At 32.4% G+C, this 15,063-nt stretch overlaps 1 protein-coding gene across 1 annotated transcript; it reads right to left on the bottom strand.

Moving 5' to 3' along the window:
• LOC109331885 (mitochondrial import receptor subunit TOM40-1-like) lies at positions 1,586 to 13,768 on the bottom strand. Its single transcript, XM_019566653.1, has 11 exons — positions 13,482 to 13,768; positions 13,192 to 13,273; positions 12,850 to 12,952; positions 12,670 to 12,765; positions 12,274 to 12,324; positions 12,013 to 12,078; positions 11,282 to 11,383; positions 3,242 to 3,310; positions 3,079 to 3,162; positions 2,219 to 2,314; positions 1,586 to 1,962 (listed from the first exon to the last, which is right to left on the bottom strand). The coding sequence occupies exons 1-11, from the start codon at positions 13,600 to 13,602 to the stop codon at positions 1,906 to 1,908; spliced, it is 927 nt and encodes a 308-aa protein (XP_019422198.1). The 5' UTR covers positions 13,603 to 13,768; the 3' UTR covers positions 1,586 to 1,905.

Below are 15,063 nucleotides of genomic sequence, written 5' to 3'. Positions count from 1 at the left end.
ATCGGCAATCAGGTTTTAACATTTCATTACTAGAACCAATACAAAAAGATGTAGAAACGTCAAAATTTTCTAAAAAAGATTATTATGATTTTGTTAAATATTTATTAATATGAAACATTAATTGCTGGTCGGAGGAAAGAGAAATATTAATTGCTGGTTGAAGGAATGAGAAATTAAAAAACATCCCACATGATGATATGTACTGTTAGATTTAGGAGTAAATTACACTAACATCCCCTGAGTTTTAGTGAAATTACATAAACCACCCATCACTTTTCTAAACTTACACAAACCTCCCCTAGTTTTGTACTTTCATTACACTGACGACCCCTGTATAAGAAATAAGTGTAATCTTTTAAACAAAAAATGTGATAAATGCAATTAAGTTAAACAAAACATGATATATTGTGTAGACAAGTCTAAATAATATACAAATCAATGTATCTTTATTATTTTTTGTTACAAAATGCATCAACAATTCTAAAGAAATATTGTTTAAATCGCTCTTATAATATAGTGTAACGAACCAAAAATAATAAAGAAATATTGACTCATATATTATTTGGACGTGTCTCCACAATATATCATGTTTTGTTTAGCTTAATTGCATTTATCACATTTTTTTGTTTAAAAGATTACACTATCAGTATAATTTACTCTTAGATTTATGTTAAATCAATAGTTAATAATATGTTTAACTGGTGTAATTTAACTCAAATGTAAACTCACTCCTCATCATATATATTATTGCTATTCTAATTTGAATTAAGAATATAGGGTTTAATAATATTTTTGTTCATGGTTAACACTGGAAATGTACGACGGATTATTTGGTTTTTGTTCCAATTAACAAGTTGGTTGATTGAAGCATTCCAGAATATATTCAATTAAACTTGCTATCTTCACAAAACGAGAGACAATTATGTTCCAAATCAGTAGCATTTTCATCTACTGTATTGTGAGAATATGATAAGATAACCTTTTTATCAAATAGATACCAACAAAACATTAATCTAATAGTATAAGGTCTTAGTAGATCCTAAAAGACCAAAATATGAAATATTTGAAGAGAGTAGCACTTGTTACAAAAGGCAACCATAAACCCCAAAAATAATTAGTTTCTTACCCATAAAGTAAGAAGATACCCTTAGTAGTTAGTAGTACAAAAAATATAGATATCATTCTATTTCCCATACAGAAATTGGAAAAGTAAAGTTTGACAATCACATTATGAAATTGTAAATTAAAAACGAAATTATATGATATCTACTTTTTGGTTGTTATTTCTACTTGAGACAAAAATAGCTAAGCAATTGCTACTCTTGTTTCAATAATAACAAGATTTAAAACTATATGAAAAGGTACATTTTGCAAAAATGATTTTGTTTCTATTTATGATCTTCCTCAAGTACAAAATGCAAATTCTAAATTTTCATCAATTTCAATGTATATGTTCATCACTAGACCTAATGATCCTGAAAACTTTTAAGCCGCTTGTAATTAATTCCAACAGAAGAGGCAGCAACAAAAAAAATGTTAATTATGATGTATAGGGGCTCATGGTTCAAAAAGGGAATGAATGGATATAACACAGCACAAAAAACATTATTGAAAAATAATCTCATAATCTGCATTTATCTCATACCACTCTACATTCCTCCTCAAGGGAAAACATGGCAAGTTTTCAAAACAAAATGGTGGTTTTTTTGGGCACAAGTTCCAAAACAAATTGATAACCAGTGAAATTTCTGCAGAAAGTTGTTGCTTATAATGTTTCCCGACACAAATGATAGTTCCTCCTTTGTTCTCTCTTTTCAGAAAGAAAAATCTCCTACAATAAAATATAAGAAAGAAATCTTGCTAAGTTGGCTGCAGCAATAGAAACATAGCTCAAGTTCTGCTAATCTATTCTCCAACAGTCAAACCAAACCCAAATTTGTAATCCTTTTTCCTGTGATCAAGCTGCAATAAACAAATATGAAAACCATGTTAAGGCAAAAAAGAGTTTATTTTTTATGCATTGTTGGTGTGAAGTTTGTTATGCAATCAATCAACCATACATTGCTCCATGTATGATTTGTTGGCGCTTGATAGTGTAAAAAAAACTCTTCATGATGTCGATGCACTGGAATTAGATCCTTTAAAAATCACCAAACTAGATTTGCAGGCATTCTATACACACCGAAGAAAGCAGAAAAAAGAAGGGAAGGGTTCTGACCTCTGCAGAAAGAATAAAATTTAGACCCATGTTTAATCGCTCCTCCAAATATGCACCAACACAGCCATTTGAATCAATCTTCCCCCTCAGGCGACACTACAAAAATCATAACAAGATGTGAAAAGAAAAGTAGGTAAGATCACTTCGAAACTGAACAATTTTAGTTTCAAATTCTTCATTAAATAATATAGAAGTTCAAAAGCAGAACTTTAGAATAGCTGTCATGCAATGAACTCGCTAACCTAAAATCAACCCCAGCCGGGTAATAAACTCAGTAATCCAAAATCAACCACAGTTATCGTCATCGTAATCCAAAATCAAAACTGTAGCTAATTGTCAATTTTCATCCAATTACAGCAAACTATAAAAAATGTAACTCCATCTTACTAGAGTAATTTTGAAGGAATGAGAAAACAAATAAAAAAAATCGGTGTCATTTCTATATGCATATTTAAAGATGCAAAAATTAAGGTGCTCATTCAGTACACTACCTACTGGTCATGTCTTCCAAAGATCTTGTCTGACACACAATCATTGGATAATTTCGTGCAACACATACATCTAATATGTGGGAAAATTCAGAAGTTTGCAAAACCGATCGTGTCATTTTTTCTTTAGTCAATTTGTGAAGAACAGCAAGGTGGGAGTGAAACTTGAATTGAAAATGTGTGTTGATGTGATGCACAGATTAATAAATTGACAATCTTCACTCTGTTGACACCCATGTCAGCTAGTTTCACTCCAACGCTCCAAATTGATGAACAAAAACTCAATCATAACCAATATAGGAAAGTATAATGTCAACTGGCGTGCATGCTCACACGCATGTTGTGACTGAATTCATGAAAGAAAATTGTTACCTGTCGAAGGATGTAATCATAGCCAAAGCTAGCCGTGACATCTCTTGACAAATAGTTACACATCACATCAGATGCCAGAGAAACCTGAAAGGCACATTTTGAATAAGAAACAAAAAAGGATGATGAAGACAACATAAACTCTACCATGTCATGAATGACTCACCTTCTCTGATACCTTCTGGACATAGCTTAGAAGAACCATTCCAGTGCTAGCAACTTGCCCTGTAGCAACCTGGATGTGCATGAACAAGTTGAAATGTTATGCACCATTTTTATTAAAATCAGTGATGGATCTAGGATCCAAGGGGGGTACGGTATGCAACAACAGTTAAAAATTAAAATAAAAAATATCAATTCGTTGATTGATCAATTCGTTGCCAATGTTGTTGAACAATTCTCGCTAAATATAAGTTGGTAGACAATCATTCATCCATGCATTTCCTATTCGATTACGCAACCTATTTTTTTCACAATTTTCATAGCTAATAAAAACTTTCTACAGTTATATTAGTAATGTCAAAAGAAGATAAACTAACGGGTAAACAATTTGTCTTCCAATTTTAATCAACTTATCTTAAAGATTATTGATTCTTTTCAATGAAGCAAATTCAACACCAAAATTATGTGGATAAAATTTTGCAAATTCAATCAGTTTTGCCATATCAAAACTAGAGAAGAAATCGCCTAAACTTATACAAGACATACAAAAAATGTAGTTGAGTATTTGTCTTAGAAAAACGATTATAAGTTCCTTAAGTTGCATATCCATAATATTATTAAGTAATTCAACACAATAATAATTATTTGTTTTTCATGAAGCATATATGTTATTTCCAGAAAAAATTAAGCTTGTAGAGTTATAATATACAATTTTTTCAAAAAATTGGGGTGTGCATTGAAAGCTCAATTCAAAAGCTGGTGAGAGACAAATAGGCTACTTGAAGTCAATATAGTATATTTTGTATCCTCCCGAAGGGACTGTTCGTTTAATGCATCTTAGTAAAAGATCTAAACCACTAATAACAAAAGTTTAATATCATGGGGTATAATAAATGCACATTGTTAACACCTAATTCTATCCAGGTTAAGTTTACAATTTCTGAAGAGTTTTAGGTCTTAGTACAATTAGGTGCATTTCTACGACTAAAGTATAATTAACTTAAACTACATCCTAACCCAAAACATTAAGGGGCTATAAAAAGTCTCACTTAGAACTAACCTAACAATACAATAAAAAATAAATAAAAAAAGAGGCAGCCAAAAAGAAATCAGATAACATGGAAATAGTGAGTTCATCTTCTCTTTCTGTAACTTTTTCCATCATTTAAGTAACATCACGAGGTCCACTTCTTTCCTTAGTTCATTATGTTCTCTTTTTCTTGTTAGAACTTAGTACCATATTTTCATTTCATCTTTGGTTAACATTATGTTTGTCAATCTTCATTCCATATACCCATTATCCAGATGGCATGAACCACAAATTAAACTTAAGTAAGGTGGGGATCTTAAACAGAGGCAATGACTTCCATACTCATGGGAAAGCATACATGTTAAGACCGCTTCCAGGCATGGTAGAGATGCCAGTGGAAACTGCCTTTGCACAACAGAGCGCCACTGCGGCGCTCACGCAAGCCACTATGTGGCTCAGCAAGCTCCTGGCCATTGGTTCACGACTGGGCCAAAGGGGTAGACCCCTTTCAGCCCCCAGTACTGCACACGGTTTTCCTATTGCAGCACCATTTCGGCCATTGGGTTCTGCTTCTACAATGACATGCTGGTCATGCTTTGTCATCTCTGCCAGTTCCGGCCGTATCACGGTGATGGTTTGGCCACCTCGACCCATTGAGGTGTTGCCATCAACCCCAGGCCATGGGGGTTATCCCCTCCATTCTGTTTCATTTTTTTATTTTACTTCCTTTTTTTATCAATTGCTCCATGCTCCATTTAGTGCCTTGTATGGTCTTATTCTGCTTTAGGATTGTAACACTCTTGTTTGGCATTATATACCTTTTATGTTAAATGTTTAGCATTAGAATTAGTTCTATTCATATTCCAGTTTAAGAGTGTCAATGCCACTATTTGGTACTAGGCACATCCCTCTGTGTTTGATGTTTGGTTTTATTTTTTTGTAATTGTTTATATTTCTATAATAAATCACAATATAAAAAGTTAATAAAAAACTATCTTTTTTGCTTTAGGTAACTACTAATTCATTCTATTTTTATCTGCGCATAAAAATAGAATTTAAACAGCAAAAGTTTGGAGGATCGGTGAACGCCTCGAACCATATCTTCCTTTCCCTTCGAATAGTAAAATGGTGAGGGATTATAGTATTGCCTCTTTTGTCTATCAGAATAAGACTGATAGTTGATGGTCAATGTAACCATTATCCTTCAAAACTCTTAGCCTAGTTTTCTAATATTAAATTTCAATTTGTAAATTTCAAAAATAATCCATTGGTTATTAATGTTGTTTTTTATAAATATCAAAAAGTCCTTATAATAATTAATAGGCATCGTGTTTATTTGAACCATCAATAAATAAGATTCTTTTTTTGTTGTTGAAATGACATCAAATATGATAATCAAGAGTCATAACAACAACTATTTATGGGAGAAGTCCCTTAATAGTAAATTTTTCTAATAAAATTAATTGCATAAAAATCCTTTCAAGTTTTAGGACTATAGAAGTGGTGTTAACTCGAGTCTTATCTTCTTATCTTATTAGTAGAAAGGTGGTGAGGGGTTATCGTATTATCTTTTCTTTCTCTCTAGCATGGATAAAGCGAGATATGCCAATTTTATATATTTTCTATCATGTTAATAGAGAAGTAGTGAACAAATGTGATATTGCCTCATCTTTCTCTCAAATATAGATACAATGGTGTAAGCCAACATTGTTCCCCTTCTCTCAACCATAGTTTAAAACTTGCATAAAAAAACCCTTTAAAATTCAAGGGTTAGGAAAGCATCAGTTCGAGTCTTATCTTCATATCCCCTTAGTAGAAAAGTGGTTGTCATACTGCATCTTCTTTCTCTCAATATGACTCAGGTGGTGTAGGCAAATGTTGTATATTTTTCTTAACACAATTCACAACATTTTTCTGTCAAAGAACTACATGGTTTTGATTTCCCTATTATACATAGGGGTAAGACAAACTCTTATCAGACACAAAAGTAAAATATATCATTTTTTTTGTTTGAATAAATATTCATTTAACTTAGTAAGCTTATGGGTATACTTTTTATTGCGAATATTGTTTATAACTGTTGATGGAAGCATATTTATTGATATGCTAATCTATTTTTCTTTTCCACATATGCTCAGTTCATAAAACATAGTTTGTGCTCCTCTTCCGATCATAATATATTTTTCTACCTTTGGACTGAAGGAGGTAGTAAAATTCCCATATTTCTTACTAAATTTTCGTAACTCAGAAAAGTAATCATCACATTTTTTCTTAATTGTTTTACATCGTTAGCATAGTCAGTGAAGGATGCACCAAATTTGCTCAAACATATGGTATCAGCCTTCTCATCGTCATGATATTGTTGATGAAATTGAAACATTTTTCTCAATTCAAAGTGTTCCTTAAAGAAAAAGACTCCTATGGTTTCACCCATAAGTGTCTTGTTTCTTTGAAAAACACTTTGAACTGAGAAAGATGATTCAATCTCAGCAACAACAACAACAACAACATGAGGTTGACAAGGCTGATGCCATATGGTTGAGCAAGTTTGGTATATCTTTCATTGAATATGTCAACAATGTAAAGTAATTAGAAAACACGATAATTACTTCAATGAGCTAAGAAAATTTAGTAAGAAATACAACAATTTTACTAAGCAATATGAGTTGATCACGGCAACAATGCTACCACCACCTCTTTTGGTTCAAAGGCAGAAAATGATATTATGGTCGGAAGAGAAGCACAAACTATTTATTCATGGACAGGGCATATATGGAAGAGGAAAATGGAAGAACATATCAATAAATATGCTTTCATCAGAGAGCATATCAGTATCTTTCTTGATCCATAATCGACTCCCGAATTCAGAAATATAGTTCAAAGACCAGTCTTTCCGATATTTGGGATCAAATGGATTTTCTATGTTTTGACTGCAAAAATGTGGTGGATACTCCAATCAATCACATAGTTGATGTTTGACTGAAGATCGGGGCATGACAACTAGCCACTCCACTGGGATTTCCTAAAAGAATCAAACATGAAGTAGCTAATTGCATGGCTTCATGTGTATTTTTTTTGGGTTGTTGACGGGAGGTAGGGGTGAGCATGGGCTGGGTTGGGAAAGGTTAAGGCTTGTCCTTACCCGGCCGTAAATATTGGTCGGATCACTTTTTTGAACCCGGACCCGACCCTAAACCTGAAGCTAACCTGACCCTAAATAGCAACTGGGTCAGCCTTTAAACCCGGCCCGACCCTAGACCCGATTAATATAATGCATACTCATTTTAGATAAAGACTTCTCAATATTATTTATTATTATGAATATGTAAAATATATAAAATGATATATGTATATAAATATATTATTAATCATGTATATATTATGGAAAATTAAATAATAGAAAATACTTTCAACTAAAAAGGTATTATTACTCTATAAACACATGAATAAAAACACATACAAACATGACGATCGAGTAACCCTGGGACAGGACGGGTCGGGTCATGCTTGGTCCCTACCCAGCCCTAAATATTGATTGGGTCTATTTTTGGAACCCGAACCCGGTCCTAGACCCGACCCCATTTGGACCCGATCATGATTGGGCCGGGCCGGGTAGGGCCGAATCCTGCTCACCCCTAACGGGAGGGGATTTATTCTTAAAAAGTTTGTATGCTTCTCCTCAAAGCAACCTTGAAAAATGATACAAGACAAAATGGGAAAGATGCCATAATTGAACATATGAGGTGCATGATGATGCAAAAATGTATGAATGGACCAACTTTACAAGTGATGGTAAACTAAGGTGGGATACAATCCCGCTCAACTCTTTTCTACTAATATAATAGAAAGATACAACATTGGCATATATCACTTTATCCTTGTTAGAGAGAAAGAATAATCAGTACGACATATGCATCGCTTTTCTACTAATAGGCAGGAAAATAAGACTTGAGTTGACACCACACCACTTCTATAACCCGGGAAAAGGATTTTTATGCAATTAATTATATTAGATCATTTTACTATTAAGGATTTTTCCCATAAATAGTAGTTAGGACTCATGATTCTTGTATTTTATATAATTAAAAAAATCTTATTTATTGATAGTTTAGATAAATATGACATCTATTAATTATCATCACAAATATTTTATATTTACAACTTTACAAAAACGACATTAATGACCAATTAATTATTTTTAAATTTTACAAGGGGAATTTATTATGAGAAAATTAGGGTAAGTGTATTGAAGGACAATGATTGCATTGATCATCAACTATGAGTCTCATTACGATATAAAGAAGAGACAGTATGATAATCGTCCACCACTTTTTTATTGGAAGAGAAAGATATGGTTCAAGTCGTTCACCAATCTGTTTTTAAGCGTAAACAATAATAGAATAAGTTATTAATTATATAAAGCAACAAAAAAACATAACTATTTATTATTGTTTTTTATTGTGATTGATTATAGAAATATAAATACTTACAAAAAATAAACAAAAATAAACAAAAAATAAAATAAAATAAAATAACACCAAACATCAAATACAAAGGGATGTGTCTAGTACCAAACAAAAGCATTGACACTCTTAAATTAGAATAGGAATAGAACTAATCTTGGTGCCGAACAACAAATACAAAAGGGATATGCATAATGCCAAACAAGAGTGTTCCAATCCTAAATCAGAATAGGAATAAGATCATACACAACACCAAAGAAGGCAATTGATAAAAAATGATTAAAAAAATGAAATAGAATAAAAACATAATGGAGGGGATGACGCTCTAGCCAGTGCCATTAACGACCAAGGTTTGCTAACAATGCCGCAACGAGCTAAGGTGGCCGAGCCATCACCGTGGCATGGTCGGAACTGGCAAAGACTACAACGCATGGCCAGTGTTGAAGCCATTGCCTAAGTCCCTCATCTTCCTTTAGCTTAATTTGTGGTTCGGGGATAATGGGTATATGGCATGAGGAAATGAGGAGTGACAAAGACAATATCAAGAGAGGATGAAATGAAAATATAACAGCGAGTTTCAATAAGAAAAAGAGAACATAATTAACTAAGGAAAGAAATGAAGCTAGTGATATTGCTTCACTGGTGGAAAAGGTTTTGGGAAAAGAAAATGAGCTCACTATTTCGCATTTATTTGATTGCTTTTTGGATGTCTCTTTTATTATTTATTTCTGATTGAGTTGTTAGGTTAGTACTAAGTAAGGCTTTTTATAACCCCTTAGATGTAGGATAAGTTTAGGATGCAGTTTAAGTTAATTGTACTTTAGTCCTATAAATGCGCCTAATTGCACTAAGGCCCAAAACTTTTTAGAAATTGTAAACTTAGCCCAAACCAAATTAAGCGTTAACATACATGCATCAGAAATCAAGAATTTTTTTGGAATCCATTTAAATTTCCCACCAATGATTCAAATCAGTCATTCCCCCTCTAAAGAGAACTAATCCTTAAAATGAGCTAAACCAAATATATATATATATATATATATACAAGAGTAATTTAAGTAAGAACAATTTTCATAAGAACAATAAATTTAGGTCATACAACCATATATGGATGGTTAAGCTTAATAGTAAGTTATTGATCACATGATCAATTAAAAAATCATGTGTAATTCTTTAATCTTAATCATTCAAATAAGATCTATAAATTCATAGTAATTAAATTCATATTTACTGTTATTAAAATATATGAAATTATCTTAGAATATCTTATATTATGGTGATTATATCTTAGATTTGTTTAGGAATCTTATAAGATCTCTTAAGGTTAAGATTACTTTATTTTATCTTTTATGATTTATTTCCTTATTTAAGTAGCAGTCTAATATTAGTATAAATATTAGTATCAATGTTCTGAGGACCAAACCATGCGATCCGACTAGTCCAATCGCTGACCAAACATAAAAATGGCTCTAGTTTGCAATCTTAATCGAATGAGGGGTTGAACTGCTTTGAATAGAAAAAATCCAAGTCCGACCATGCTAAACCCAGTTAAACCACAATAACTCGAGAAGTAGACCGAACAATTCACTTAAAATTTAAAATATGGAATATTACTCTAATGTTTTGTTTTATTCTAGTCCAAAACAAGATAGAGATATGTTACTTCAATATAATTATACATAATAATTATATAAAATTTTGCATTAATATATAATTATCTTTATAAATAGTTATTAATTATATATGATATCTTCCGGTCCAACCGTACGGTTTAATCGGTTAAACCAAATACAGGACCTCTTTCGGTCTGATGTCCGACTCAGATTTCATAACATTAGTTAGTATTATGTCTTTTGTATCACATCATCATTATTCACAATATTATCAATACAGTTAACTATTTTGAGTTTTCCATTTTCTCCGTCCATATCTAAACCTTATAACTTCAACAAATGCTCAAGAGAGAATTAAGAAAATATTAGTTCATTGTCTACTGAAGTTACAAGATTCAAAGTATGTAAGAGAGAGAGAGAATTAACAAAAGGCCTGCCCATACTACCCTAGTGCCCTCAAACAAAATCTATGTAAGAGAGAGAAGAACGGAAAAGTAGAAGAAATGTTTTGGACTAAAATGTTATCAGACTTAAAGCCTTCTAGATTTAAGATGCACCATGCACATAGGACAGCATAGTGAAAATGATATATATTGGGTTTGAATTTTAAAACCAACTATTTCTATAAAAACATAATCTCATGAAGAGAAAATTAAACTCGTATGACAAAAGAAGCATATAACATGTCCAATGGGACAAGAGAAGCATAACATATCCTTTTTATATGTTAGTTATGTGGTTTTTCTTCCCAAAGATGAGAATTTAAAATCTAGAAATCAGTTGATGCATCAGAAAAATAGTAGCAGGCAGAACTATCTTAAAGCTAACCAGGAAAAATTCATAAATAAATAAACAAATATGAAGCACTTCAAATAAGGAATATAAATATAGGGGAGGGGAAAGCAGTTGAAAATATATGGGCAACATTTGAGACATACCCATTTATCAGTATTGTAGCGAGCAGCATAACCAACACCTGACTTCCGATGCTGACCAGCCCAAAAGACTTCCCCGCCCAGTGATAAATGACGAGTCACACTCTGCGGGAAAAAACCAGTATTTTGAGTTATGCATAAATGAGTGGACATACAGCCATTTGTAGTCCCACACCATGCAGCATGTTGAGTCAATAGAGGTGTTCAGGATTAATGGAAATCAATAGTCATACTCTGCAGTAGACCTAGTATAGTGAAACGCAAACTTACAATAACAACACAGAACAATTATGTATCAATCCACCATAACATGGAAAAACCATAATTAAATGTCTTACACTCTTACTGGATACAAACCATCTCCAAGAACAAAATAACTGTTAAGTGAAACAATTTTCAAGTACCTAAATTAGGACGTTGCTCATGAATCACCGATGAACTTTCCTTTTACAGAAAAATGCATAATTCCGCATATAAATTTGCATATAAAATTCAGACAAACTAAATCATTTCATACAAATCAGAAACCAAAAGTTCTGCCACTTAGCAAAGAAGGTAACAGATTTCCCACAACATGACCCCAAAACCTAGCCCAAACCAATCAATAAATGATTGTTTATTTACCCGCATCAGTAACAGTTATGTTTTCCATCAAAGCTTTGTGCCTTTATTGACTCTGAATGAAAAATAATCCGGCATTCATAACCAAACTACACTGCATTAAGTTAATCTACCTGAATATAACTTGCTCCAAGCAAGGCTCCATTCCCAAGTTGAAACTGTGTCCTATAGTCCTTACCCTACACAAATATAATAAGGAATATTTTCAGAAAATGGCTTAAAGATAGTTTGTGTGGAGATAGGGTGTAAAACTCCCATCAAGAAACTTCCGCACAAACATGCAAGAAAAGCCAAGATTAACAGAAAGAAAATAGTTATACAACAGAAGGGGAGGGCATCAAATGATTGAATCTAAAAGTGTGAAACTAGTTGACCTTGTAATCAAAGTTGAACATCCCATGAGACATGTGTGGCTCATTTGTAAGCTGTACAGGCACAAAAAACATAAAATGTTATGGCGAGTAAAGGCGACAAAGAAAGCAAACAGCAAATAAGCATAAGAATATTATGAGAAGGGGTAAGTAGATATGAAAAACCAAATTATATAATATACAAACAAATGGACAAGTCAATCTATGGTACATAAATTTTATTTTTCTAGCACTAATAAGTGATAAGTTACAGCCTCAAACTTAAACTAGACACGACAAAATAGTACCAAGATATAGTACTTGTAATAGAGACTAAAAGAAACATACTAATAATCAGAGAAGTAGGACAATGAAACAACAGAAAAATGTAACATTCCCCATAATGGAAACAAATCATACCTGAGCATTGGCTTTGAAGGTGAGATTTTCAGACACATCATACTTCACTCTGGCATTTACCCTCCCATCAGTCATTACTCTCCCCAAAAGCAACAACTGCAGAACACCATCATCATTGAAAATGCAGTTTAAAAAAAAGAACTAACCACAATATTATTCTTGCAATCAAAATCAAATTACCCTAGGATGATCAATGAAGGTTGCTCCAAAGTCATAGTTGGCAGTAGGAATTTTAATGGTCTCCGCGGACTGAGAAGGAATCTCAGTAGGTCCCATCATCACGCTAATCAGATCATAAAACATAAAAAAAAAATTAAACAAAACTTGAATAATCTTTTTTATGTGCCACCGTGAAATCCAAGACTAATCTCTTACCGGCATAGAGATCACCAAAGTGGATTTTGTCTCTCCCAACAAAAAATTTCATACACCCCTTAGGGATCAAACCTACCCTTGACAAGTGCATCAAAACTTTTCCATAATTTAACTCCCACAAAAAAAAAACACAAAGCAGAAGAGTACCTATGATTGAGACAGAACTTTTGATTCAGCATCTTGGTGAAATCAAAACGCATGCCCTCAAAAAGATCTGGTTTTAAAGACACTGCCAGAAACAACAAACAAGATAAATTTAATTGTCATTTTCTCAAACAAATATATAATTGCAATAATCCAACCCCAGAAAATAAAAATCCCAAAATTTTCATTATCCTGAATCAAGATCAAAATTTGATTAACATAAACAAAGAAATGAACATTAAAATCAAGAGAAATGTGAATAGAAAATAAAAGGGTCGGAAGAAAGAACATACTCATAGCTTCACGGTGAAGCTCCTCGAAGGGAATGGGACAAGGAAGGTTGAAATAATCGACTTTTTCATCGACCTTGTTATGGTCTTCAGTGGTGGGAATTGGAGGAACCATGGTTGCCATTGATAGAAGAGAAGAGTGATGGGTTTTGGATTCAGAGGAATTGAAATTCAAAAGCCCCACAAAATTTGACGGCTGCTAAAACCCTAAAGTAGCTACCTTCACTCTTTCGGTCACTCTCTCTGCCCCTTACGCACTATGACACATCTTAGCAGTTGGAGAAATTCGACTTTCGAGTAGAATTTAATGTAACTATTATATTTTGTGTTAATAGGATTTTGAAGGTAATGTATATAAACTTTAAGTATACAAATTTATATATATCTAATTAATTATCTCTCATTTATTTATATTAGGTTTTGAAAAGAATTAATGAAAATTAAATATAAATAATATAATAATATTGTATAAAATTCATATGTAATTGGTATATTTTTTCTATTACATTTTACCAACTTCTTAACCACCTAACAAACTTAAATTTATCATGTTCTTATCCAATGAGTATTGATATGAATACTTATTTAAAAGAAAAGAAATGAGAGTTTATTTGGATTTGTATGAAATTTTTTAAGTATAACATATATCATATTCTTTTTTTGGTTCAAATAATATACATCATATTCATGAAAGTGCAAAGTGTCAAGGATTGCACTAACAATGTTTTGCCTATGTTTTGATGAAGACAATGAGTTAGTTAAAGCTTGAAGATGTCTCAACAATCAACATGTCGAGGGCTCAAGTGGTCACTTATATGTTCATGCATATCATACATGTTATATGTGCATATTAGGCATAATATAATTACTAAAACATGCATAGGAGTTAAGCATAACAAATGAGTAGTTTGCCTTTTGAATCACGTGTTTTAAATGTTGGTTAACCGATTAACGTGGTGACTTAATCAATTAACTCAACTGTTTTCTGTTTTAAACATGTTATAATAGTTAATCGATTAACGTGGTAACTTAATCGATTAATGTGTCTGTTTTCTACCGTTTCAACTGCATAATTGAAAAAACTGTTTTTAGAGGCAAAATATATTTTGTACAGATTCTGGCAAATTGCAGAAACAACTAAGAGTGAAAAACATAGAGAAAAGAGAATTGATCATCATTGTTAGAAACTATTAGAGAGTGTTGAATTAGAAGAAAGATTAGATCATGTTAATGTTTTAAGTTTCACATTCATAATGCATGTTTCTTTGAAAATCTTTCTTACATCATTCTTGTGTTTCTTGAAAAGAAAAGAGATGGTTTTTTTTATTGCATAATTTCAGAAACCTCATGCATGTACATTCATATTAGACTAGGAAGTCTTGTGAGTTCTTGCTTAGGTTTTAGTCTTTGATCTTTATTGTAATATCCGAGTATTAAGTACTCATTCATAACTCAAAGCATTGCCATTCAAGGATTGGGAAAATACTAGCTGCGGTTAGGTAAGGTGTTCTTCACAAAGACTTGGAGGTCTTGGGATAAAGAGCGATACCTTGGCTGGGACCAAATCGCGGTAATAAAGGTTTTC

This window comes from Lupinus angustifolius, chromosome LG17 (assembly GCF_001865875.1).
Source record: "Lupinus angustifolius cultivar Tanjil chromosome LG17, LupAngTanjil_v1.0, whole genome shotgun sequence".
NCBI classification, from domain to species: Eukaryota; Viridiplantae; Streptophyta; class Magnoliopsida; order Fabales; family Fabaceae; genus Lupinus; species Lupinus angustifolius.
Note: the sequence above shows the minus strand (reverse complement) of the source record. Positions and strands in the feature narration are given on the sequence as shown.

What these genes read in the sequence shown, in the direction of transcription:
- LOC109331885 (XM_019566653.1), bottom strand. Translation starts at nt 13,602, where the DNA reads ATGGCAACCATGGTTCCTCCAATTCCCACCACTGAAGACCATAACAAG. An exon ending in AAGTTCTGTCTCAATCATAG is followed by an intron (nt 12,953 to 13,191) that starts GTACTCTTCTGC and finishes TGATCTGATTAG; the next exon opens with CGTGATGATGGGACCTACTG. An exon ending in TCCAGAAGGTATCAGAGAAG is followed by an intron (nt 3,163 to 3,241) that starts GTGAGTCATTCA and finishes TGTGCCTTTCAG; the next exon opens with GTTTCTCTGGCATCTGATGT.